This window comes from Balearica regulorum, chromosome 22 (assembly GCF_011004875.1).
Source record: "Balearica regulorum gibbericeps isolate bBalReg1 chromosome 22, bBalReg1.pri, whole genome shotgun sequence".
Taxonomy (NCBI): Eukaryota; Metazoa; Chordata; class Aves; order Gruiformes; family Gruidae; genus Balearica; species Balearica regulorum.
This window is the reverse complement of record NC_046205.1, coordinates 7,847,946-7,872,703: the sequence shown is the minus strand read 5'-3', so window position 1 is coordinate 7,872,703 and position 24,758 is coordinate 7,847,946. Positions and strand designations below refer to the sequence as shown.

Here is a 24,758-nt window from a genome sequence, read left to right as displayed (position 1 = left end):
TGGTCGCACACCGGGAAATCTTTGGAAACCCCTTTTCTTATTGCCATGATTAAATATGACCAATGGAAAAAGTGGGAGGTGGGGAGGGAACGGGGACCTGGGAGGGGTGTAGGAGCAGCCCCCGGCAGCCCCTGGAGCCCCTTTGCCCATCCACGGCTGTGTCCTCCACGTTCCCCCGAGCCCTCCCAGACGGACGGTCAGGGCTGGCCCTGCAGCCTCCTCCAGCCCCGGCTGCCAACACTGCAAGAGCATCCCAAAGCCCAGATTTTTATACTTGGCGGGGGACACACCAGCTCTCGGTCCCCGTTATTAATCCAGCACAGCTGAAACAACAAGAGAGGGACGGCCGCGCCGTGCCAGCGCTCCGGCAAAGCCGCCACCGGCTCCCCTGCTACCACCTTGGCCAGGAGCTGGTGGAGCAGGAGCAGGACCGTTACTGCTCCGGGGCCCCTCCGCGAGGAATCCCAGGCATCCGGGCTGGGGCGCGGAGGCTTTTTGTTCCACTGCGAAGAAGGAACGATTTCGACGTGGAGCTGCCGTTTCACAGCCAGAAATTCTTTTCCCATTTCCTCACTGAGTCACGTGCCAGAAGCAAGCCAAGTCTTCCTCCAACACATCTCCCCCCCCAGAAAAAACCCATTAGGGAAATATTCGGCAAGTACTAAAGCCAATTAAAAACCTGCTGTGCCTGGCCTGAAGATCCCAGCCGGACCTCTTTGCAGGTTCCCCAAGTCACGGCTTTAAGCCACCAAGTGCCACCCCAGCGATGGGGACAGAAGCCGAAGGGTGCTGGGAATCGCAGCTTCAGGGTTTTGCTCGAGCTTTGTGTTGGTACGAGGGAAGGAGGGGGCAGGACGGGAAGGTCTTGTCTGAATTTTTGTCCTTTCCAGTGTCTCCGAGCGGCTGCAGCGGCACGCGGAGCCTTGCCAGCAGCAAGCACCGAGACTGAAATAAATGGCTGAGAGAGCTTCAGCCCCGCAGCCCTGAGCTCAGGAGAGCGTGTCTGCTTGCTTCGCAGCTCACCGGACCTGCAGCGCGGCAGCGGCAGGCAGAACGGACCACCAGGACCCCTCATCTGGCTTTTGTCCTGTCACCAAACCTCCTCTCGCCTGCCCCGCTACCGGCACGTTTTGGCCAAACCCGAGCTGGGGTTCACGGCTGTGGATGATGCACTCGGGCGCTGGGATGCTCATGCTCCGGCAGCCAGCCCGCCGCGGGGAGAGGACCGAACGGCTCTGCTGAGGGCTGCCACCCAGCCCAGCCCCACCCGTGCCCCCCCCCCCGCCATCCGCTGGCCACATCCTACGGACAAAGACCCTCAGCTAAAACCCACCCGGAGGTTCTCCCAGACTTGCTCCAAGTAGGGGCACCCCCATGCATTTCCCAGATCTGCAGGTTTCAAACTTTCCTCATATGGCCACCGGCCCCAGAGCGCGGGGACGCGTGCCTTCCCCGTCACAGGGTGATGTCACCCTGTTTACGACTGCATTACATCCTGCCCGCCGCTGCTGCCACTGTTTACATGGGAAAGCAGTATTTGGAAACCAATATATTTTTAGCTTTCTTTTAATGCATCTCAGCAGCTGGAAATGAGGGACCTGTGTTATGTGACAAGCAAGAGAGCCCCGAGACAGCTCAAGATCTCTGATGGACACATCGCTAGTGAGCCCAGGGTACAACCAAGGGCCTTCTTCATCCTCAAAGCTCCTTTTTAAATCTTCCCCTTGGTGCCCTCCTGCCCTGGGCAGTGCACCCGCTTGCCCAGCCTGGCCGAGGGATGCAGAACTCCTCCTGCCTTTGCACCATGAGCTTTTGTCCCTACGGGTTTTGCTGACTGCGTCCCCCGTGTCCAGCTCCGTGCGGGTCACCAAGCTGGTGGTGGCAGGAGGGACCACAGGGTCGGGATGTGGCGCCACGTCGAAGCAAGGCGGAGGGGATAAACCCCGAGAGCCTCCAGTCCGACGGAGGGACCCGGGGTGGGTTTCAGCCTCCCCCAGACACCACGATAAAAGCACAAAGCCAAATCACACCGCCCCAAAAATCTGCCTTGGAAACGGCTTTTTAGGTTTCACTGGGATTTTTACCAGAGAATTCATGTTTTTTTAAAGCCTTTGCTGCATTTGTCAGAAGGTCTGAGGGATTTCTTTATCTCCCTTTCAGTGCCGTTGCTCTCCTAAACTCGCTTCTTTTGCCAATTCTTTGCAATTGCCGTTTTGGTGCCGCGTGGGCAAGCCGAGCTCCCAGCCTGCGCCAGGCAACAGCACCCGGGCTAATCCCACCCCAGCGGGCTGGGTGCTCCCTCATCCCCTCGCCTTACAGCTGACTTCAAACCGATTCCACGTCAGGCCCCCGCCGCCACGCATCCCCCTCTTCAAAGGCTACGGCTGTTCGTGATGCAGGGAGCCAGCGTGTCTTTCAAGCAGCGATTTGCAACCTGTACCCCGTTAATTCGGGACTTTCCTCCGCAGGGCTGCGGGAGGAAAACCTCGGCTGGCTCCACTGGGGTATGCACCTCCAATGGGAAGGTTTTAAAGAGGTTAAAAACCAAACTCACAGAGAAATGTTCTGCAGTTTGGATGTACAGATGCAGCGAGCACTGCATTTTTTAATTTGTTTTATTTTTCCACGGGTGCAGGAGCTGCACCATGCTGCTTTCCCTGCAAGGCAGCTAATATAGATGTTGGTATAAATAATTCTCCTGAATAAAGCCTGGAGCCCACGTGTTACGGCAGCGCTCAGGCACAGTCCCACACCGTGGCATTTGGTACTCGATTGCCACAGAGCCTGGGGCTCCCCTAGGACCCCATCTATGTACACAGAACACCCCAAAACAGCCCCAGAGTAAGCCAGGCTGGGACTGCGAGTGAAGGGGAGAGCCACGTGCCGGGGTGGTGGGTCCTCACGGCCGGGGGCTTGGCTGGGCACAGGAGGTGCAATCTGCTGAAATGCCCATTTTTGTCCTCAGCTTCCCAGTTTTCCTGCAAATTCCCCTCCGTGGCTGCCAGGCTTTGCTCTGGTGCTGCACGAGGACGGATGAAGCACCCTGGGCTCTCCGGCCATCCCGCTCCATGCTGCCAGTGCCCCAGCACCCACGGCAGGGTGCTGCCACCCCGCTGCCCCCCCCGGGCACATGGAAAGCTGCAGAAGCTGCTCCTCGCCTGGTGCCAGAGTAATCAGGGACAGCAGGGAGAGCCGAGGGATGGGGTGATTAATAAACTGCTCTGGAGGCTCTTTAGGAAGTGAGGTAAGTGTGTTATCATCCAGAGAATCCTCTGGATGGGAGACATTTTAAACCACTCCTTCAGCAGAAGAATTGGCAATTGTTCTCGAAACACTGTGGTGACTAATCCAAGCCCGAGCCCTTCCCCAGAGAAGCCCCCGTCTGCTCCTGACCCAGCGGCCGCAGTCACTCCCTGCCCCAGAGGAGAACGGTGCTCGGACACCAGGAGCGATGGGAAAGTCCTGTGCTGGCTCCACCATGTGCTTCCCCACGGATCCCCCCTCCGTGGCCGTGCCCTGCCGGGACCGGGCTTCTCTCCCTCCTCTGCTCAGCCCTTGCAGACAAAAAGCTTCCCATCTCCTCCTCTCTTGGATCCTCAGCTCTCCCGGTCTTATGCAAAGCTGGTATTTTTAGTATCTCCTGGAAACGCTGGGAAGTGTCACCACCACCAGCTAACGAGCGCTCCTGCGAGAGGACATTCCTACGGCCATCTCCCTCAGCTGAGACCTGGCAGGGTCATCAAAGCATCTGCAAGTGGGTGGCTCTGGAGCGGTGTCCCAAGCCAGCTCCTGAAAGGGACCGTTTGATCACAGCCTAATTGTTTTACAGTCAAGAAAAGAAGAAAAAGCGCCTCGCTATGATTTAGTTGGTCTCAGCAGCTCTCGGCTTAATTCACTCTTGTTCTTGGCTTGCTCGGGATCCGGGAAGCGCCTGCGCCTCTTGCCCGCCCGCTGAGAAGTCAAGGTCAAAACCCATCCGTGCCTCGCTGATGAACGTGCGCGCCGGCAACGCTCCCTTCGGGGAGGCCGAGGTCCGGGGCCACGTTTGCTCTTTCCTTTGCGATCAAATTTATTTCCAAGGAATGAGGAGGCCGCAGGGGCCACTCACGCTCAAGTGCCTCTTGTACAAACACGTTTATTTACAACGCCCCCAGATTACCAGGTTAGAAGTGCACCGAACACCACCGAGGCTTTGCAGCTCTGCTCGCGGCGCTCGCCCCAGCCAGGGTCGGTGACAGCCCCGTCACCCGGCACAGCCTGCGCTTATCACCCCCCATTTATCATCCTCTTCTCCAACAAGGGGAGATGGTGCCTTTAAGGCAGCTTAACAGCTGTCAGAGAGGAGGCATTTTTGCGTGTGTTGCTGATGCTCAAAATACTAGCCAGAGATACTTTAAGTAGGTCTGGAAAGCGTTCAACGAGAAGACACCGTGGTGCAGCCTGTCCCTGCTCCCAGCCCAGTCCCACCCAGCTGCTCCCAACTGGATGCCTGTCGGGAGCCGCACACATTCCTCTGGGGGCACAGAAGGGTTAAAAATACCCTCGGCTGGGCTGGGGCACAGCAAGTGGCAGTGTCCCCTCCCTGCCCCATCCCATCCCAGAAACCCACCTCCCCTCTCCCACCCGCCCCTGAAGGCCCCGCCGGCAATGCACCCCCAGCTACGGGGTCTTCGGCTACATGAGCGGGTGCGGACTTACCAAAAAACCTTCCCTGGAGGCCCAGGCCGGGTGCTCGGGCATCGCCTGCGAGCACACGTGCCTGCTAGCAGCAGCTAACGTGCCATCTCGAGAAATTAAGTAAATGCTTTGGTGTAAACACCTCGCCTCATCAGCACACGGATTCGTTCCGGCTCTCTGGTTCAGCCCTGCGATCCCGAGATGGGATGCTGGTTTTCCTCTGGCCATCCTGGAGAGCGGCTCTGCAGCGGCAGGAGCAGAGCTGGCGGTCCCCGAGACAGGATCACAGAATCGTTGAGGTTGGAAAAGACCCCTAAGATCATCATAAGTATATCTCACAGAGGAAGATCACAGAAAGCCACTTGTGCAATCAGGGACCGCGCTCGTCCCCAGCCCACCGAGGACTGCACTCTGCAAGTGTAAATGGGATAAACTTCCGGGCAGAAGCCACCCGTTTCGGTCCTCCTGTAAAATAACCACCATGAAACACCGCACAGCACCGGGCAGCCATAGCCCCGTCCCATCTCTCCCCCTGCAACGACAACAGCTCACGCGGGGGATGCGATGCCCATGAGCTCCCTTGTACCCCGCCACGGCCACGTGCCACCAGCAGCCCCCTCTCCCGAAAAGCAGCATCCTTGGGCAGCGGCACCTGGGAGAAACCGAGGGGCACCGGGCATGAGGCAAGCAGTTATTAGCAACAGCGGCACTTCTGACGGCTCCGTTGAGTCAGCTCCCCGGCTGAAAGGTTGGGGGAATTAAAAGAGTCATAAATAGAGCGCCGAAGAAAGCCACCGCAAAGGGGGGCAGCGGCAGGGAGGGAGCACGCGCGGGCTCCGACGAGCGCCGGCTAATTGCTCCTTTTACTTAGGGTGAAGCGGGGAGGACCCGGAGCAGGATCAGACAGAGCAGCATCTGAATGGCGAGATGACTAATGCTGTTTAGGGCTTTACTCACTCACTGCATCACCCCTACTGGGATTTATTTCCTTTTTTTTTTTATTTAAGCAGACAAAGAGGGTGCTGGAGGCATGAGGGCTCCGCAGGCCCCGGATGACCTGACCTGCTCTAAAATAAAATGGGAGTGCGGCTTCAGTTATTGCTGTCTAGGGATTCTCCCTCCCCCCTCCATCCTCCAACATAAAACCTTTATTGGCGTGAAGGAGCCGTGCCCGAGTTCACTGCATTGAGCAACTCCAGTTTCAAATGACTCCCCAAAAGATCCGCGGCGGGAGGAGAGGCAGCAGCCCGAAATCCCGTCTCCTCCCTCCGCTCCCCGCGACCTGCCCTGGCAAAGCCATCGCCTGTGAGGGTCGGATGCGGCAGGTCCCTTGCTCCCCGCGGCAGACCCCCTCCTGCTCCCCGCTCCTCCCCGGCTGGGGCAAGGGTGGGGTTTAATTAATACTCGGAGGCGAGATGCTGGATAAGCGGCACGGCGTGTGCCAGCTGCGGCAGGTCCCGGCTCGCCGGCATTCCTCCACCGTGCCCCAACGCCGCCAGCAGACGTGGGGCGATGCGCAGCTGCGGTGACGGCGGAGCACTGGGAGGGGTCCGGCAAGTTGCCGGAGGTCCAGCCATGCGCAGAGGCGTCACCACGCGTCTTCCCCTTCCCCTGCGCCAATTTGAACGCGATGGCGACCGTTTGGTTATGTCGAGTTTGATTATTTTTTTTTCCTTGGGTTTCATTTTGGGTCAAGTTCTCCAGACTCCTGCAGAAATCCCTTCTGGTCATTGAACACAACTCAGAAGGAAGACAGGCTGCCCCGTTCCTGCTCTCATCTTTGTCACGGGCAGCAAAGTGTCCCCAGAAAACCAAAAACACACTGGCATGATACGACTGGGGAGGCAAGGGCATCCTTCCACTCCCGAGCATCGCTCTGTATTGCACAAGCCTAAAAATCTCTGCTAGCGCCTTTGACCCAGGGCTGAGTGTTACGATCTGCTTTGTAGGTGAAACGTGGCAACGTTAAGAGTTTCTCCAAAACCAACACGGTGAATCAAAGAGGGTCCCAGCTCAGAACTGCCGATGCTAAGTGCCACCCAGGCTTTGAAACCCAAGTTCAAAATCCACTGCATAAAAGATAAAATAAACAAAGCCCAGGCTTGAGCTCACTTAGCCAGGAGGCCAAGCTACCCCAGCACAGATTCCTTCCCCAAACCCACCAAAGAACTGGATCCCATCAGCTCTCCATGGCCCCAGCCGATGGATGCTCCTTGGCCAGACAGGACGAGCCCGCGCCTGGGGCTTCCGGGCTCCAACCCAACACCTCACCTCTGCTTCTCGGGCGTGCAAAGGAAGAGCAGCCCCTTGCGCTTCTGAACGGCACAAGCTTTACCCGAAGCACAGCATTCATTTCCCTGTCTTTTGGGAGGAAAGGTTGTAACTTGGGGTCTTCCAGCTCAGGGGCTGCTGATGTTGGAGAAAACCCCCACGCCTCTGCGTGACCCCGCGTCTCTCATCCGTACCTGGGGAATCGCTTCCCTGGGGAATTCTGCTCTTTGCTAAACTGAATCAACATAGCTGTTATGTTTAGTAACATTTCAACTGTTGCTCATTTGATTCCAGTCATTAAAATTTAATATTACTGTAAGCTTTGAGAAACCTGAGCTGACAGCAGAGCGGAGGGGGAAGAAATGTCCCGGCCTGAAAGCTCCTGCGAGGAGCTCTCGCTGGCGGCTGCCGCTTGTCCCTCGAGCCGAAGAGCCTGACTCGGCCGTGCGATGCTCGTGGAGACACAGCACAGAAAGATTCTTCCAACTTTCCGTACTCTCTCATACCAAAAAGGGGCTTTTCAGAGAGGCGGCAATGGAAAGACAGTCACTTGGGTTGAACTCATGCTGAAGACCTGGAGTTAGAGATGAGGTTTCTTTGCTCTGGCAGCTTAACGTAAGCTGAACCCATGCTGTTTCTTCTGCGGCACAGCTGTATCTGAAGCGATCCATCAGGATGTCCCCTTGGGCACAGCCTCCAAACCACAGAAATGCATTTCAGCTGCACTTGATCTCACCATAAAACCAGGGGTTAAAATGGCTGAAGGTCTCTTCCAGATGGGTTTCCTACAATCCTCTAACGACGCGGTGCTCAGAACCAGTCCCTACCTAGTTTCCCCCACCCCCCCGAGGGCCAGGTCCACCCCGCATCGCCATCCTGGCTTCCAATGGCCGTGGGTGCTGGTGTGGGCTCAGCCCCGCGGTGTAGCCGTCCCCACCGTCATACCCCCTCACTGAACCGAAACACCTCCTGCAAACAAAGCTTCCCCCCTCCCCGAGCAAGACCCGACAGCTGCTCCCCAGCCTCCCACCCCTGAGAAACCCGGCCAGGAGCAGCACTTAGAGCAGGAGAGGGCTCATCCCTCCCGTAGCCAGGATTAGTCCCTCTGTCACCTGGGAAAGGGGCTGGGGGGGGGAGAGAGCAAACTCATGGGTGGCAGTTCTCCAAAAGTTAAGGGTTTGTTGTAGGTTGTGGCCTTTTGGGGGAAGTTTGAGGGGTGTTTGTGGGCAGGAAAAGGAAAATGTATGGGAAGCTTCAAGTATAAGCTGCTTCAAAAGTCATCTGTTCACAGCCTCCATCAGAGCCTTCAATATATCTTCTTCATTAAAATCTGGACACAATGAGTCCAGAAGTGCCCACCTTTGTCAGGGCTGCATTGGCAACTTGCCTGGAGCCCTGGGGCCATGCCTAATTTGCATCTCATTTACACAGATGTTCATTAAAATTAATGCCTTAAGACATAATATCTGCCTGCATTTGAGCCTTCTGGACAGACAGACCTCGACCGCTCCTGGAGAGCCCCAGCCACCCCATCCTCCTCCTCACCCTCAGCTGCATCGTCCCCACGTCGCCCCGGGGAGCAGCACCCGGCTGAGGAGCTGCCTCTGGTTCCCCCGGACACGCCGTGCACGCATCTCCTTTGCGATCCAAGAAGGGAGACAGTTGTGATATTGTCTTAGGCGCTGAGAAATAAAAGCCTGGTGCAACCAAGAAAAGCCCCCCCGTGCTCCTCGCTTCCCCCAGAGCCCAAGCCAGGCTTCTCCACCGCTCTCCCTCCCGCACGTACGGAGCACAGGCGGTTCCCGCCCGTACGCTGTGTCGCCCTTCCACGTGCAGATCAGTATCCGGGATTGCATTTCCCCTTAGAGAGGACCGTAAGGTGAGGGTCTGCAAAGATCTGCTCTGCAACATTTACGATTTGTGCAAAAATGCTTGCTCTCTGGATGAACCGCGCACGGGAGGAATGCTGCTGCGTAACCGCGATTGCTCCATCCACCCTTCTCACTTCTCCCCCGTTTTATTCTCAGCCACTACACGGCAAAACCCTACCATGACCGCTCCGACTTTCATTTTTCCACGAACAAAGACCCCGACTGCACTGTGCGGCCCACGAACGACTCCTGGTAAGGACACGTCACCCCCCCAAAGCACCTTTGGCTCATACAGCCCAGGCCACCGTCGTCTTACAGGGTCATCCTCAAGGTCACGGAGATACAGACCGTTTGCAAGCACTACGACGGGTTCAGCTGTGCCTGCCAGCCCTGCTCGCCAGCCCGGCCAGCCAAGCAATCTGCACCGGTGCTGGGTTTCGTCATCGTTTCTAATGAAAGCTGCTCAGCCGGGAATAATCCCTTGCTCTGTGGGCAAGTTTCACTGGTTTTAAGGACTAGAAACTCTTTTTTTTGGATATATTTGTTCCAAGTGACTGTGTGGTGTTTAAGGACGAAGTTAAATCCTTCCCACCAACGCAAAAGGCTGCCCAACACAAGAGTTAACAGCAACGCGACCAGTGGAGTTTGAGTTTGCCCCGTAAGTAACACTTCCGACCTCTTTTTTTGGATAAGCAATCCCCCAAACAGAAATACCTTGTCCTGGTGAAGGTTTCACAGAGCTATTAAACAGTGGAACGGGATCAATTAGCCATGAGATGAAAAAGTAAATGGCTGTAAAAATGCCTCCCCCTCCCAGCCCCCATTAACACCAGGAAACGAGCAGCCAGATGTAAATCAGCCCAATCATCAGCTACGGAGCACATCAGTAATAGAAGTTTCACAGCAAGAGAATTTCTAAGCAGTATTAATATAATTAATGTAGTGTAACAGCATGACCCAACACCATAATACTGTACAGAAAAAATAATATCAAGCACACTCCAACTCCTCCCCTCTCACAGCATTTCATGCAAGCCTTGATGGTCTCTGTCAGATCTTTGCTGGAAACATGAACAGCCCACGGCAAAACTTTGCCTTGGGTTTATTCCCTGCATGCGTCCCTCATCCCACACTTTATCTGTGGCTTTATTTGCACCCAAGAACCCCAGAATGGATGGATGGATGTCCCAGATGGAGTGAACAACAAGCAGGAGTGGTGGAGCAGGTAGAAGGACCTGCAGGATGATCTGATCTGGACTAGGCGCTCAGATGATGCCAACTTACAGTTCAGATGGACTCAAAAACATCCCTCCCTCCCCCAAAACCTAAACGCCGACCGCCTCTACAAGCCCAGGAGGTACCGGCACACCAACATTGCACACCACAAGGACAACAGGGAAAAGGTTTTTCTCCTCCCAATCACAAAATCTTTCTGCACCTTTTCACCGCAGACTATCAAGTCCAGCAGTTGATCTCATGTTCTCCAGAGCGAGGAGATGTCACTACACCAAAAACACTGACATTGCAGCAACAAACAACGAAGCCACAACAGCTTGAAGACCAGAGGTCCTACACAAAAGACCACAACACTAGACAAACCTTCAAACACCAAACACCAGTTCAGAAACATTATAGCATAAAGGCTTACCTTGAAGTCTGCCAACTGCTGGTTGATGGTTTCCACCTCTGTTCCCACCACCCACTGCAACGCCTCGTTCTCCTCCGCCGCGGCTGTCATGTGGGTCAGCTCCTTCAGCCTGCTGTAAAAGTCCTCGACGCGAGACAGCGTCATTTCTACCTGCTCCTGACGGTTCTTGCCTCTCTCCGTCAGTTTGCTGCACTGTTTATTCAGCGTCTCCAACTCACGTTTCAGTCCTAATAAATCGGGGCTTCCTTCATCCTCCAGCATCTTCTTACACTCACTTTCAGAAGCTTCGATGTCAGACTTCAACCTGTGGAGTTTGCCCAGGAACGTGCGAACGTCCTCTGCTTGGGACTGAAGGCTGTCAGAGTCTCTCCCGATGGGGCCCATGCTGTCCAGCTCATCATCAAGATCCGCCAGCTGAGAGAACATCTCCCTCACCCGATTATTGAATTGGCCAATCCCTTCAAGCTTGTTTTCCATGAGCGTACAGCAGTCGTTTACTTTCTGCTTCACAGCTTTGAAGTCCTGCTGAGCCGCCTCAGCTTGGCTTAAGAGTTGGGAACAGTCAGACCCATCTGGGGCATCTTCTACTAGACCCTGAGTGAAGTTTTTCAGATAATCCACTTGTGGCTCCAGGGCCTGCAGCACCTCCTGCTGTGCCCTGAGCTTCTCCAAATTCTTGTTGCTGCAGGCTTGCGGCCCTAGCGCATCATAGATCTCCAGCTGGTGCTTCGCCCCTTCCAGCTTCTTCTCAATGTTCCTGAAGCTCTCTTGAAACTCCTTGAGCCTCTGTGACATTTCTTCAATAGAACCAGTCTTGGCTTGCAGCTCTTCTGTGATGGCATCCATCTTCTGATTGATGCCAGCCTTCTCATCCCGAACGTCATCCTCATCAGTTTGAGAAGCATCAATCAGGATGTCGGCAGCACTGTTCAGCATCTCCAGCAAGGAGCGGCGCTTGTCCACGTCACTCAGCATAGCTTTTGATCTCAGAAGAGTCGCCTCCAGCTGCACCGGATCCAGAGTTACTTCCAGCTCTGACATCTTTGCCTTGCAGTCCTCCACCCAAGGCAGGAGGTCCTCTGTGTGCCGTTGGTACTTCTGAGCTTTCTGCAAACAGTCCTTGAGCTTCGAGTGTCTATCGGCAGCCTGCTTGCTGAGCTCTTCCCAGTGTGTTTTGAGGCCAACCAACTGGTTTTGCAGAGTGGTCTTCTCCTCCCCAGGCTGGACAGAAAGCAGCAAAGATTCTCCCTCGGCTACAATCATCTCGTAGGAGCCACTGTGTTGGTTGAGGCTCTTCTGGAACTCTTCTTGTTCCTGAATTTGGCTCTGTAGCCTCTCCAGTTTAGCCGAAATAGGTTGGCTCTGAGCTTGCTGGCACAGTTTGTCATCTAGCCAGGTCCTGAGTTCATCAAACATATGCTGGAACTGCTGGGAACTTGCAAGCGCAGTCTGCAGTCGGTTCATCCGGTCGGCTGAAATGGAAATAAGATTAGAGCGCGACAATTAAGCTGAAATCAAATAAGCAAAGTGCAATTATTTAAAATCATCTCAGATGCACCAACTGTGTTTTGATTAACAGGAAGGAGTTTTCCATTGCATCACTAGCCTTTTTGCTCGCTGATTCATAAATTTCTTAAGTAGTAACAGGCAATGATAATGCAGCAGTCTCAGTTCTCCTGACCAGTCTCTAAATGCAACCTCCTAGAAACCAGATGAGGCATCCCAAGGTTACAGCGTGGCCACTGGGTCTTCTCCGTGCCCCATTCTGAATTTAGGAACCAGTTGTTGGGTTTTTTTTCCAAGCACAGCACGTGCCACACTGCTCTGCAAGCCAGGCGGCCTTGTTGAAGAGCCACATCATTGGGACTAAACATCTCTACTCACTCTCCAGGCTCAGGTATGTCTGGAGTGTGAACTTTCCTGTGCTTAGTCCCACATAAAACACCCTAAAAAATGATAAGTGTTGCTTCCCCTGTTATTCTTAGAAACTTAGTGATGGGAGAGCCCTTTGGCAAAAAGAAGGAGTGGAGTTCAACATCCCAACATCCCTTAAGCACCTTCTCCGTTCTGTCTCACCTGCCAGGTCTTCCAGCCCTTTGAGAGGAAGTGCCACCGTCTCCAGACGTTTCCTTAACTCGTCTTTGAGATACTGCTCCCCGATCAGGACAGAGAGGTCATCACAGAGGGTCTGAGCCTCTGTGATCTCCTCTTCCAGCTGCTCCAGGTCCGAACGGATCTCACTGGTTTCCTCCAGCTGCTGTTTCACGGCGTCGGGCTGCGTGCTGATGGCAGACTGGCTACTCAGGCGCTGCCCAACCGCCTTCACCTTCTCGGAGAGGCCCTGGAGGAGCTCCTGGTACTGGGTGCTTTTCACTATGGCTTGGTCAATCTGGCTGGAGCGGGAGTTGAGGCGTTCTGTTAGCTCAGACCATTTCTGATTAACTCCTTGCAGCTCTTCCCGCACCTGGCTAGTGGATGGAGAAACATCTCCAGGGCCAGTCAAGATGCTCTGAGCTGCCTGGTTGAGCTGCTCATGCTGTTGTCTACGAGCTTCAAATTCCTTCAGCATAAACTGGAACAGAAATAACATAAAAATGTTTGCATAAAACTGACAGCTCCGAGTACACACAGTCAAAACGAACCAGACCTCCAGGCGCTTTATCCAGCCCAGAGAATCAGTAGGAAGAGCCCTGGGGTGGGACGGCAACTGGGAGATTTGCTGTGACCTTGCAACTTAAAAAGCAGGGAGGGGTCTGCCACTCCAGTACTTTGCTCGCTCTCTTATTTGTCCTACTGCTGAGTAATGTAACATAAACCGGTTAGATGGGAAGGAAATCTAATTATGTTAACTGGGGCATTTTATTTGATGATGTGGCCGGTTACAGACACGTTAGGATTTGGAAGCAGGAGGTACGGAAAGGGCAGGCTGCCAGGCGGAGGGGCAGCATTAGCAAGTCCTGCAGAGCATCGGCACAGGTCTTGTCTAAAGCAATTGCACTCTCCAAGAGGGGCCGAGTGATTCACTGATGAGTCAATCCAGTGCGGGGAAGGGAGCTCGAGTGCTGCACCCGTTTCAAGTTAGTCACAGTAGTTTGCGCTCAGCGGGGTTTGGAGGACTTGGAAGAGGAGCCACGAGGTCTCCCAACACTCGCTGCACGGCAGAGCACTTGCAAGACAAATAACTCCGAGTGCAATCTTCCACCTCACACCCTGGATGAGACGCCCTACCCTCCTTGTCCCGAACCCGCCTTGGAAGATGCGCACGCAGCTCCCGGCTCACCTGGACCTGCTGCTTCTGCGCGTTCAGCATGTTCGGGTCGATGGAGAGGGGTCCCAGCACGCTCATCATCAGCTCCTTCTCCATGAGCCAGGGGCGCAGCTGGGCTTCGGCAGCCTGGAAGCTGGCCAGCTGGTTCGCCGACTCCTCCAGCTTCTGCTGCCGCTCGGCCGTCGCTTGGCTGGCTCTTTCCCACCTGCAATCTGAAGCACGGGCTGCGTTGGCGGCGGTCGCGCTCCCGGCCAACCCACCCCTCCATTGAGAAGGTTTTTTTTACCCTCCCCATGGTTTCCCCAATGGGAAACCTCCTCCGCTTTTCGATAAAACTAGCGTGGCTCTATTCACTCTCCATCTAATAAGCCGTTACCCATTTCTAATGGCTACGTGGTCTTGAAGCTCATATGAAAAAAAAAAAACCTTGCAAGCAGGATTTCTGCGCTCTAGTCACTACTGCCATGAGCTGGTCTGACCTTGGGTGAGCCATCTCACATCCCTGGCTCGATAAATGAGGATACTTTCATGTGTATCAGTCCTCACACAGCACATTCAGATCTCCTGGATGGAGAACTCCGTAAACGTGTCCCTGCTATTTCAAAGAAGAGAATCTCTGGGCTTCTTTTTAAATACACACTCTTGTTTAGTCAACATTTCATAACCTAGGATAGCCTTACTAATGACTAGAATTTTATATCAAGTGGTGAAGCTTTTAATCAAAATAATCAACCCATGTCGCTAATCCTTTTTTTTAATGCTTTTTTTTTTTTTTTTAAAAAGTAATTTAAGGAGGCAAGTCTTTAAAATATACATCCATCATAGAGATTTCATTAATCATGACAGTACTCATCTCAGGAACACCTTGTACACCAGACAGCTTGGAGATAAGTTCGCTATTTACTGAATTTTAATTAGACATGACTCTGCTCTGCTGTGACTTTGGAATCGCCCTGCAATCCCGAACCGCTTCTAATGTGATGCTTCAAGACAGAAGCCTCACTAAGTGCTTCAGGCACTTACTCAGGTCTTCCTGCATCTTCTTCCAGTTTGCTGCTTCTGGAGAATCTGGATATTTCTCCAGCAAGCCAGAAAGTGCTTCCTTTACCTTCTGGATCTTCCCAGAATTCTGTTCCAATTCAGCCAGAAATGCCTGGAAAATAATCACGTGAACTCCTTGAGATACAGGGCAAAAGAATGAAATCACCGGGTAGGAATGAAGCAGCAGCTACAAGCCGGAATCGGACAATTTCTGTTCTTGCTCTTTAATGAAATCACTTTATTTTATTAGCAATATCATGAACTAACTTGGCTCCAAGAGCAGTGAAAGGCTGGGAGTTGCTTTCCAGGAAAAGTTGGAGTGACCCAGAAACAAGGGCTAGAGATAAGCTCCTTTCCCCTGAGCCAAATGCTTGAAAGCAACAGGTCTGAAAGCAAAGAGGCCGAGCACAGCGCGTGGGCTCCTGCTCCACGAACCCGCCTGTGATCCCTTCTGGGGAAAGCCCTTTAACCCAGGGCAGGTCCTTGTTGCTAATCCTTCTAGTCCTGCTGCAAGAGAGCACATCTCCGAGGACCTTTGGGAGGAGATGCTCAGATCCCCGCTTTTTTTTTCGCTCTGGAAGAGAGATTACCTTGTTGTGCTCAGCCTGGGCTCTCATCGTCTCCGTCTTGGTGGGCGAGGAAGAGGCGTCCAGCTCCGACAGCGTTCGTTCCTTCGACTCCAGCCACTTCAACATCGAGCTTGCCTCCTCTTGCACTTCTTCCATCTTCTCCAGCATAGCCGAGAGCTGCTGCTGGCGTTCCTGCAGCGCCGCGCCAAGGGCCTGGTACTGCTGGGTCACGTCCGACACATCGCACTGGATCTCGGTCAGATCTGTTCCCAAAAAGCAGCCTGAGATGGGGACCGCCGCCTGCGCTGCCCGTCCTAAGCCGGACTATCAGGTACTAATCTAGCCCCTGGCAGGCACAGCCGGCCAAGCAGGAGGAGCAAGAGGCCACGCTGCCATCCCTCTGTCTGCAGAGCAATGTCAGGTTATCCTCACCTCTCATGCCACAGGGGCCTTTCCAGCTGCACCATCTATGTATGCTGACAGTTTGCAAACAAAGCAAATGCCTTCGTGCTTGTGAGACTGATGCAAGTTGAGCCCCCCTTTCGCAATGTCACTGCTAATACAGTGCTAAATTATTTGACATCAAAATGTAAAGCCATTTTATGCACCTATTACCTCGTTGAACCAGCGAACTAACAGCAGATAACGGGCAATAATTAAAATTGCTCTTCAAACTGAAGGGTTGGACGCCGTTCTAATCCCTTAGAACCAATAAATTTAATTGCAGGCCTTAAAACGATCTCCCATTCATCAGCTTTTACCACCACCTGACGGGGTGTCAGGGTGCTGTCACTCCCCAAAGCTGCCCCTCTCCGTCCTTCAGCCTGACCTACGTCCTCCATCACCGCCTGCCCGTCCCGTGGCTCCGGCTGCCGCGCAGCACGGCTGAGAATTCGCGAGCCTATTTGCAGGCTCATTTCCCTTGCGCCGGGATGCTGACGGTGTCACATTGTGGTTTATATTCTCACGGATGGAAATGCACAGACAAAAACGGACAGGGAGACAGTGAGGCGGCCTCGGCACGCGTGTGCCGGCACAGCGGTGACAGCGAGCTCACCTTTGCACGTGTGGTATCCGTTCACGCTGCCTACCGACCCTCCCGGAGCGGGCAGCGCGGCACCTGAGCAGAGGGGATGGGGACAGACAGAGGGACAAGACAGACGCATTAGGAATGCAGACAGCAAGCGATGAACAGCCCCCACGACACGGACCACACCGGCCACCAAGCACAGACGCGGCATCTCCACCGGCCCACCCGCCTGGCGCTGATAAACCCACCAGCTCGGCGTCCAGCGATCGGCATTAGCTGGATTTGGAGCCCGTTTATTTCTGCTCCTCCCGACACACCCGCGCCCCTCGCCTTCCTGGAGCTGCTCCTGCCTCGCTGGCCCAGCAGCAGAAGAGCCGAAGCCGCCCGGGGCTGGGCAGCTCTACCAACATCGCCCAGGGCGGACCGTAACGCCGGGGACCACCGGCCATCTCTCCACGCCTGGAAAACTGCTACCCTGAGCATGATTTTGTGAAATATAATATCAAGTTAGACTGCTGAATGCCTTCCCTGAGGAGATTAACTCCCCTGAAGAGATTAACTCCCCCATATTCTCCTTTCCTTACGGGAGGAAGCTATTTAAACCCGCCTTGGTGCACTGACGTGCTCTCTTTGCCAAGGGGCTCCACATGGGATGCATCAGTGTGCCCTCCCCAGACACCAGATATCGCAGCTACGTTCACAACCAAAGAGGGGTTGAACAGAAACATTATTGGGTAAATCCGTATCTCTCTAACCACACATTTTAAAGCTTTCATGGATGTAAGGGGCTGCAGCTCTGGTCACCCCCCATGGTCACCCACAACAGCTCTCCCCACTTCTCTTGGAGGTTTCCCACCGAACTGCTCATCAAGTTAACCCCATGAAACACATCCAGCCTGTGAATTCCCATGAATGCCCATCAATGATGAGAGCCCAGGGATTTGTTCTCAGGAGCTGGAAGACATCTTTTAGTTGGTTTCCAAACGAACCAGACATAATCTCATTGCTTCACAGACTTGAAGCCAAAAAAGTAAATCACGTCTGAATATCGCAGTCTTAAATTTCATCCAGATACGAAACCCAAATGCTGGAGTTTGATTAAAACACTCCAGCCCTCAGGAGGCTGAAGCACATCACCAAAAGCAGGAGCCGCCTCCATGAGCTCCCTGCAGGGCCGAGAGCCCGGACCCCCATGCTGCGGCAGCCTGAAGCTCCCACGCTCCATCCGAGCAGCGGCACGTGTCCCCACGCTGGGCTCACGGCAAACGCAGGGCAATTCAGCGCTCATTATGGTACGGCAAATGAAGCCAAGTTGGCGGGCTCCGAGAGCTCGGCTGATGTGTTAATGCAACGAGCAGCAGCGACTCGACCACGGGGCTGAGACTCACGATACTCACACCATCTCTGGTCCTCTGAAATTTGTTAAAAAGGGGAAATAATCCCAAATTTTTGCTTGAGGTGGGCTCAGAGAAGATGCAGCAGCGAGAGCAAACAGAGTGCCGAGGAAGGAGGCATCCTCAGGAGAGCCGGGCTGCGACTCACCTGCCTTGGACGGGGTGTCGGGGGCCGTAATCTCCACAATCAGGTTTTCCAGGAGGGTCCCTCTGCGGCCGATCTCCTCCACCTGGGCCCCCTTCCCCTTCCACTCCTCCAGGAGATCCTGCTCAAAAGCAATGGCCGGGATCGGAGGCTGCGCTTGCCCCGCGGCAGCCCTCCTTCCTCGCCCGTCGCCTCTGCGGTGACTCAGTGGGGTGGCACCGGGACACGGCACCCGTGGAACTGGCAAAGGGCGCGCCGGCACGCGGCAAGCAGGCTGCGCTGGGGAGGTGGGTGTCTTTATGTTTATTTTTGTCGGGGGGAATCAAAGAGTGAAAAGCTCTTCCCTAACTAGCAGGTCTGTTGCAGGAAACCTTCTTCTCCCTCCTACTCTTTGGGGGACCTCCCTCCTCCTCTCGACACAAGCCAGCCTCACGCGAGTCCAGTCCCCGCAGCTTTCGGCAGAGCCGCGGCGTGCCGGAGCCCGGCAGCGTGCCGTGGGTGACTCAGCAGACACTGCTCTGTCTCCGAGTCAAACCCTTGGCGTATCCTGACTTAAAGCATCACGGTGCTGGAGAGGAGCGGGGGCTCGGATGACGGGAAGCCGCCTTCCAAGTCTAGCAAGTGGAAACACTCAGTGAAAACTGAGTGTGCTCGGTTCTCCCACTCCTAAATCCCTGCCCCGAGCAGGCAGGCGGAGGGAAGGGAAGCCAGGCAGTGCCCAGGAGAACCTCACGCTACTCCCTTCTCCACAAGCCAGGGACCGCTGGACACACACACACACACCAGGGGCTGCAGCCCAGCAGCGAGTACAGGGGAGCCCAGGATTTCTGAGGCCCTGAAACACCTTCCAGGACTCTGCTTCCTGGGATTTATTCCACGTTCCAGCATTTCTACACCAGTTGCCAATTTTCCCGGTCTGGTTCCGGCTCCTTCTGCCCACCTGGATCTGCTGCCTGCGCTTGTGCAGCTCCTGGGTGCCCAGGGAGGTGTCGGCAGGCGGCATTTTGCCTTCGCTCTCCCTCAGCCACTTCCTCACGGCCCCGACCAGCTTCCGAAATTCATCCAGTTGCTCCTGGCAGGACGACGCATCCTTTTCTCTGAGAGTGAAAAGGTTTCAGAGAGTCAGAGCTCGTGCTTTGCCTTGCAATTACCCTCGCTTGAATGTAGCACAGTTGTCTCTCTAGAAGCCCTTCTTTTTATTATTATTATTAGATGTTGCTTAGGAACAGCGCACGCAGCGCTAGCCAAAGCGGGGTGCACACCGCAGCCTGTCCCTCGCTGCTGCTCGCCCCTCCCAAACCGCAGTCGGTGGCACTTTTGGGGCCGCTCCGGCACCACCACGGGACCACCGCAGCCAACCCGCGCCGGCTTTGCACCGGGCTCTTTGTCCCGGCGGGGGGAGCGAAGCTTTCGGGAAGACAGGGCTCATTCATGCCGTCTCGCCCCAGCCAGCTGCAGCCCGGGGGAGGCCAGGCTGCGCCGCCCCTCCTCCCCAGCCACAGCTCTCATCTATTCAGCCCGTCCCGGAGGAACAAGGCAGCCCCCCGGACGGGAGCCACGGGCCCCTCCGGCTCGCCCTCGCCGACTGCAGCTGCGAGCAGCCTGCACGGGGCCGGCCGGAGGCAGTTCTCTGTGCGACACTGAATTTCTGGGGGTTATTATGAGATTCATCTGCTTTTCCCCATCACCTCCCCTGTATTCACCAGGGAGGTTGGAGATACAGCCTGGGAGGTGTGACCCCCCTGGGGACACAGGCGAGCTGTCGCTCCGACCTTGCTCACGCTGCGATGGCCGAGTCGAGCTCAGGCTGCTGCTAAAGCTCCCCTTTATCCCCAGTTTAGGGGACTCTGGGGACCGGCTGCTCTGCTGTCACCTCCCGGAGAGCAGGCCTGGGGCAGATCCCCCGCCAGCACCCCGCTCCCCTCCGGCAAGACGCTCTGGGATGGAGCTGCGGCAGCCCACACGCCAGGAAACGCACGAACGCCGGCTCCTGCAGCACCAGGAATTTTTCACAACGCCCCCAGCCAAGGCTTTTTATAAAGCGTCAGCTGGAGCGAGCTGCCTTACGTCGCCGGGTGTGGGAGGAGGGAGGCAGGAAGAGTTCGCTCGTGCTCCCCCCCCCACGGAAAGAAGATCTCCACAGGGTCTTGCTCCGACCATGATGCCACTGCCAAACTCCACTCCCCAGGGGACGGCTGGGTCCCTGGGACTCACCTCTCTTTGGCCACCTTCTGCAGCTGCAGGAAGTCCTTCTTCAGGCTCTGCAGCTTCTCCTGCTGCTGGGAGGCGCTGGGGGCGAAGCCGCAGGAGCTCAGCTCTGCAGCCAGGTGCTCCAGGACAGCCAGGTCCTCCTGGTGCTGCCTCATCTCCGAATTCAGTTCCTGCCAAGAGCAAAGGGCGATGCTGACGGTGCCCTGGCCAGCAGACTCAAGCAGAGGGGATGAACAAGACAGCCCTGCGTCCCGGCAAGCTGGAGAGACCCTCTGCGGGCAGCACTACGAATTGCACCAGTGCCGAACGGCGGCACGGCTCAGTCCCACCTGCTCCTCCAGCTCTGCCTCAGCAAATACTTCAAGCAGCTGGTGGGTACAAGTCCCACCTTCCCCGGCGCTGGTGTAAGGCTGTGCAGTGAATGGGACGGGGGGCACTATAGACCAAGCCAAATCAACTCCCCCACAGCACAAGTGTCTGGTTTTACACCAACTTAGAGCATTTCTGAGGCTGTGGTCAAACCACCACCTGTAGCAGAGCACTTGTAGGAAGCCAGAGGAAGGAATCCTGTGCAGCCATGAGCGGCCACCGGGATCCACGGCATCTCCGAGGGCTTTGTCACATCCTGCACTGCACTTACTGCCAACACTCGGGTGTTTCGCTGTATTAACCCCATGGAGTCTTTAATTGCTAAAACCTTGCTATATTTGGACTGGCCTCTAAGAGCCTGGCTAGAGATCCCTTCCGAAAACGAGCCTGGCTCCAGGGAAATGCCATTCCCTTCTCTCACTGCTGGAAAACAGCCTCAGCTGGTCCCTGCCACGCTCTCTTCCCCAGACAAAGAGCCAGCACAGGTCCTGCAGATCCAGCCAACCTGGGAGTGAACCAGGTTTGGGCAAACCAGTGTTTGCCCATTGCAAAACGGCCCTGCCCTAAAACCCCAACACAGGTGGAGTCTTCTCCCCCTGCATCTCACCTGGATGTGCTGGGAGAAGTGAGCGATGTCCCGGTCCGGCTGGTTCCCGGATGCCAACATCCGCGCTCTGCTCTCCGTGAACTGCTGCAACTTCTCCGAGAGCTGCTCATACTGCTCGACCTTTGGGAGGAGGCCCTTCAGCGCGTCCTCCCTCTCCCGCTGCTGCCGGCACAGCCTGCCGAAATGCTCCATCACCTCTGCCAGCTTGCCCTGCAGGGCAGAGGCCGTGGGGCTGTCTGCCGCCTCCATGAACCGCGTCACCATCTCACGGGTGGCTTCCAGGCAGCTCTTCTGCCTGGCGATGTCCTGCTTCAGCTTCTGTGGTAAGCACACACAGAAAGGATGCCATTTTAGGAAGGCTATTGAGCAAAAGGGAATTGGCTGCCCTTAGAAAAGAATAGTCAGGCAAGAGTAGTTTTCTATCCTGGTTTTCCCTTCCTTTCTGATCTCCCCAACCTGCTCTGCCTTTCCCCGGTGCCTGCTATCTAAGCCCTGCTTGTCAGCAGAAGAGAGACTTTCAACAGGTCTGTGCCCTGGCTTAAAGAAATTAAGTAAAGGTTCTGCTCATAGCGCTTTTTAGGGCTTTTTGTGCTTTCAGAATACTGTAGCTAAGCCCCAGCAACTCCCTGCATGACTCAGGTCCTGCAGACAGCCGCGTTTGAGGCGGGGGAGCTCAGGGACCAGCCTTACCGCACTCGTGGCAAGTGAGTCCTGGATAGAGGTGGAGGAGAGCGCTGCCGGCTGCTCTCCCTCCAGGCTCTTCTCGATCTGAGCCACTGACTGGAGGAGGCTCTCCAGGCTCTCCTGGACGCTCTGCGACTGGGTGATGGATTTCTGCAGCAGGTCCAAGCGCTCGGCCATCCGCTGGGAGAGGCTCTGGAAGCGGCTCACGATGGCATCTGCAGAGTTCAGTGCAAAGGAGAATCAGCGGCAAAAAGAGCTTCTCGCTTGCAAGGACCACGTGTGGCTCCTGCCAAACTCCCACTGATGACGAATTCCCATCCCCGAACTCGGCGGTGAGAGAGGGACCCCAACACAAACAGCCAAACTGGATCACAGCCCTCCCCATGTGCAAACGCAAACCCTGAGGACGTGTTGCTCTGTGCCTTTGCCCCACCTTCCCCAAAAGTGGGAGCCTTCACCTTTCCTCCCTCCCTGGCTGGTTTTCGCGCTCTCCCCATCCATCCCTGCTAATGCAGGCGCTGCTTTGCTCTGTACCTGTTGTTTCCTGGACGTGCCTGTGGTCTGGGGCCGGCTCCCCTTGTACGTCCAGCAGAGACCGAGCCGCTTTCTGGAGCTTCTCCACCGGCACCTGCTGCTCAGCGAGGTCTCCCTGCAGCTGCTGCTTTGACACGAGACAGGGCAAAGTCACCGGTGGGTCAGACCTTCACCTGCGGGGAGCTCGGTGCTCCGTTTAAACCCTCCTGAGGGATCCTGTTCACTTAATCACAGAACCATTAAGAAAAATAATAACGTAGGTTGGAAGGTCTGACCCCACGCCGCGAGCAGGGCTGACTTCAGAGCTGGATCAGAGGGTCTGGGCTGTCCCAGTACCCAGCCACCCTCATGGGGGAGGAATGTCCCCTCATGTCCCGCTGGGATGTCCCCTGCGGCAGTCTGTGACTGCAGCCCCGCGTCTGAGCGCCTCTCACAAGAGTCTGGCTCTACCTGATCTGCAGCGCTGGGACCTGCTGAGCCTGCAGGCACATCTCTGCACTCAACCAGCAAAAAAAGAGCGAATGGATGGAGTCTCTTCCCCGCTGCTGACTTCTCAGAGCAGCAGCCAAATTCCCACACAGGCTCCAACGCTCCCCCAGGAGATCAGCCAAGGACCCCGTACCTTAGCGCTGGCGAGCTGCTCTTGCAGAACAGCTGGATCTGAAGAAACCGTCTCCGAGAGCAGTTTCCCAATGGCAGCTTCGCTCTCCTGCAGCCACGTCCTGAGAGACTCTGCCACCTCCTGGAACTGCTGGTAGTGATCCAGCAAGGTGTTCAGGTGGGAGCCCAGCTTGGTGCACTGCAAAGGAGCAACGAGAGGATGCAGACAAGCACAGAGAAACCTGGGCACCGCTGGAATACGCACAGGAATCAGCAAGAAAGAAAAAACAACTAAAAAAACCAATCTTGCCACATGTGGTAAAGGAATTACAGGAGGCAACATGCAGACTGACACCAAGACAGGGGGTGTTACTCCTACCCAAGCCCTGAAGAAGACAATTCTTGTCCTACAATCTACAAATGTGCTAGAAGTCCAGCCAGACACTTGAGAGAAACATCTCTCTGCCAGCCCTGCTTGTTCAACATGCGCAGGAAGAAAACAGCACCCGGGGTTCAACTCCCAGCGTTGCAAAGCCCTCCTCGTACCTTGGAGTGCAACGTGGTGTATCTCTGCGTCGCATCCTCCAGCTTGCTCTTGACCACGCTCCCGGACGCCAGCAGCTGGGACCCTGCGTCCCCGGCAGCTCCCTCTGCATCCAGCACCTTCTGCCCCGACATGGTAACGAACCGCAGGTCGCCTTTGTGGGAGATCACATCTTCCGAGAAGCTCCCCTGCCGCAGGAGCAGCTGCCGGAGGGCCGCGGGGTCGCTGTCGCCCTTGTACATCCCCTCCAGATCCTGCTCTGCTTGCTTCAGCCAAGCCTCAAACTCCCCGTGATCCCGCAAGAACTTCTGCAGCTCGTCCCGCAGGACTTGCACTTGCTTCAGCCGCGTCTCCGACTGCGAGAAGGAAGCCGCGTACTGGTCCTTCAGCTCTGCCAGCCGGCCCTGGAGCCGGTCCCGCTCCTCCCCAGCCAGGCTGTGGCCATGCTTGTCCAGGAAAGCCTGCGCCGACTGCGTGGCCAGGATGACGTCCTGCTGCTGGGACAGCAGCTCCTGGTGCTGGGCCTGAGAGCAAAGGTGATGCTTGCGACCAAGGGTCTCTGCCCACCAGCACCCGGCGGGTGCAGCGAGGCCACGCGTGTGACTGAGCCCCCGCACCCTCCTGCAGCACTAGCAAGGTGGGGGAACACCCCAAGGCTGGAACTCCCACAGAAGTGACCCCTTTTCTGACCACGAAGCTTCTCTCGTTACCCTGATTGCACCGTGCTGCGGCACCCACCCACCACCACAGTGTGTGTGTCCTCCAGGAAGCCAGGCAGGGACTTCCCAATCTCTGGTATGGAAAATCACCCTGAAGACGTGTTCCTCCCTGCCAGACCCATCTCACACCCCATCCTGCTCCCAGCAGCTGGAGGCAGGGTCAGTGCAGAAAGCTTTGAGAGGGATGAGGTGTCGGTCCTGACCTTCAGCCTCTCGTATTGCTCATCCAGGCTCCCGGCAGCGCTGTCTGCTCCCACGACGCAGCTGTCGGGGACGTCCTGAGTGCCTGTCCCCGCTTGCGCCCCCGGCGCTTGCTCGATGGGGTGCACTCTGTACTCCAGGAGCCCTCCCTTCTGCTCCAGTGATGCCACCCAGTTCAAAAGGGAATCGATCTTATTGCTGTTCTCTTCCAGCTCTTTGGCAGCTTTCACCTGAAGGCACAAAGGCTCCAGATAAGACTGGCCCAGTTTATGCATGTTCAGCAAACGGTTGCATGGTGGAGGGAGACAAAAATCAACAGAAGGAAAAATCCTGAACAGTTTTCCAGCCACAGCAAACATCTGAGACACTCACAGA

General features: G+C 55.6%; 1 protein-coding gene across 27 annotated transcripts in view; it reads right to left on the bottom strand.

Annotated features, from left to right (window-relative positions):
* MACF1 (microtubule actin crosslinking factor 1) overlaps positions 1-24,758 on the bottom strand; it is a 143,686-nt gene that overhangs the window by 42,430 nt on the left and 76,498 nt on the right. For 16 of the 27 annotated variants that reach the window (XM_075774248.1, XM_075774254.1, XM_075774251.1 and 13 more), the window contains 15 exons: positions 24,386-24,613; positions 23,466-23,987; positions 22,942-23,118; positions 22,320-22,446; positions 21,792-22,000; positions 21,102-21,419; positions 20,129-20,295; positions 18,855-19,011; positions 17,918-18,035; positions 16,403-16,465; positions 15,367-15,608; positions 14,759-14,888; positions 13,748-13,947; positions 12,544-13,039; positions 10,468-11,939 (listed from right to left, as the gene is read on the bottom strand). In XM_075774248.1, the coding sequence (XP_075630363.1) occupies positions 10,468-11,939; positions 12,544-13,039; positions 13,748-13,947; positions 14,759-14,888; positions 15,367-15,608; positions 16,403-16,465; positions 17,918-18,035; positions 18,855-19,011; positions 20,129-20,295; positions 21,102-21,419; positions 21,792-22,000; positions 22,320-22,446; positions 22,942-23,118; positions 23,466-23,987; positions 24,386-24,613 (4,626 nt within the window). The remainder of the gene's footprint in view (positions 1-10,467; positions 11,940-12,543; positions 13,040-13,747; positions 13,948-14,758; positions 14,889-15,366; positions 15,609-16,402; positions 16,466-17,917; positions 18,036-18,854; positions 19,012-20,128; positions 20,296-21,101; positions 21,420-21,791; positions 22,001-22,319; positions 22,447-22,941; positions 23,119-23,465; positions 23,988-24,385; positions 24,614-24,758) is intronic. The other 11 variants (XM_075774249.1, XM_075774253.1, XM_075774270.1 and 8 more) reach the window with 3 other exon arrangements.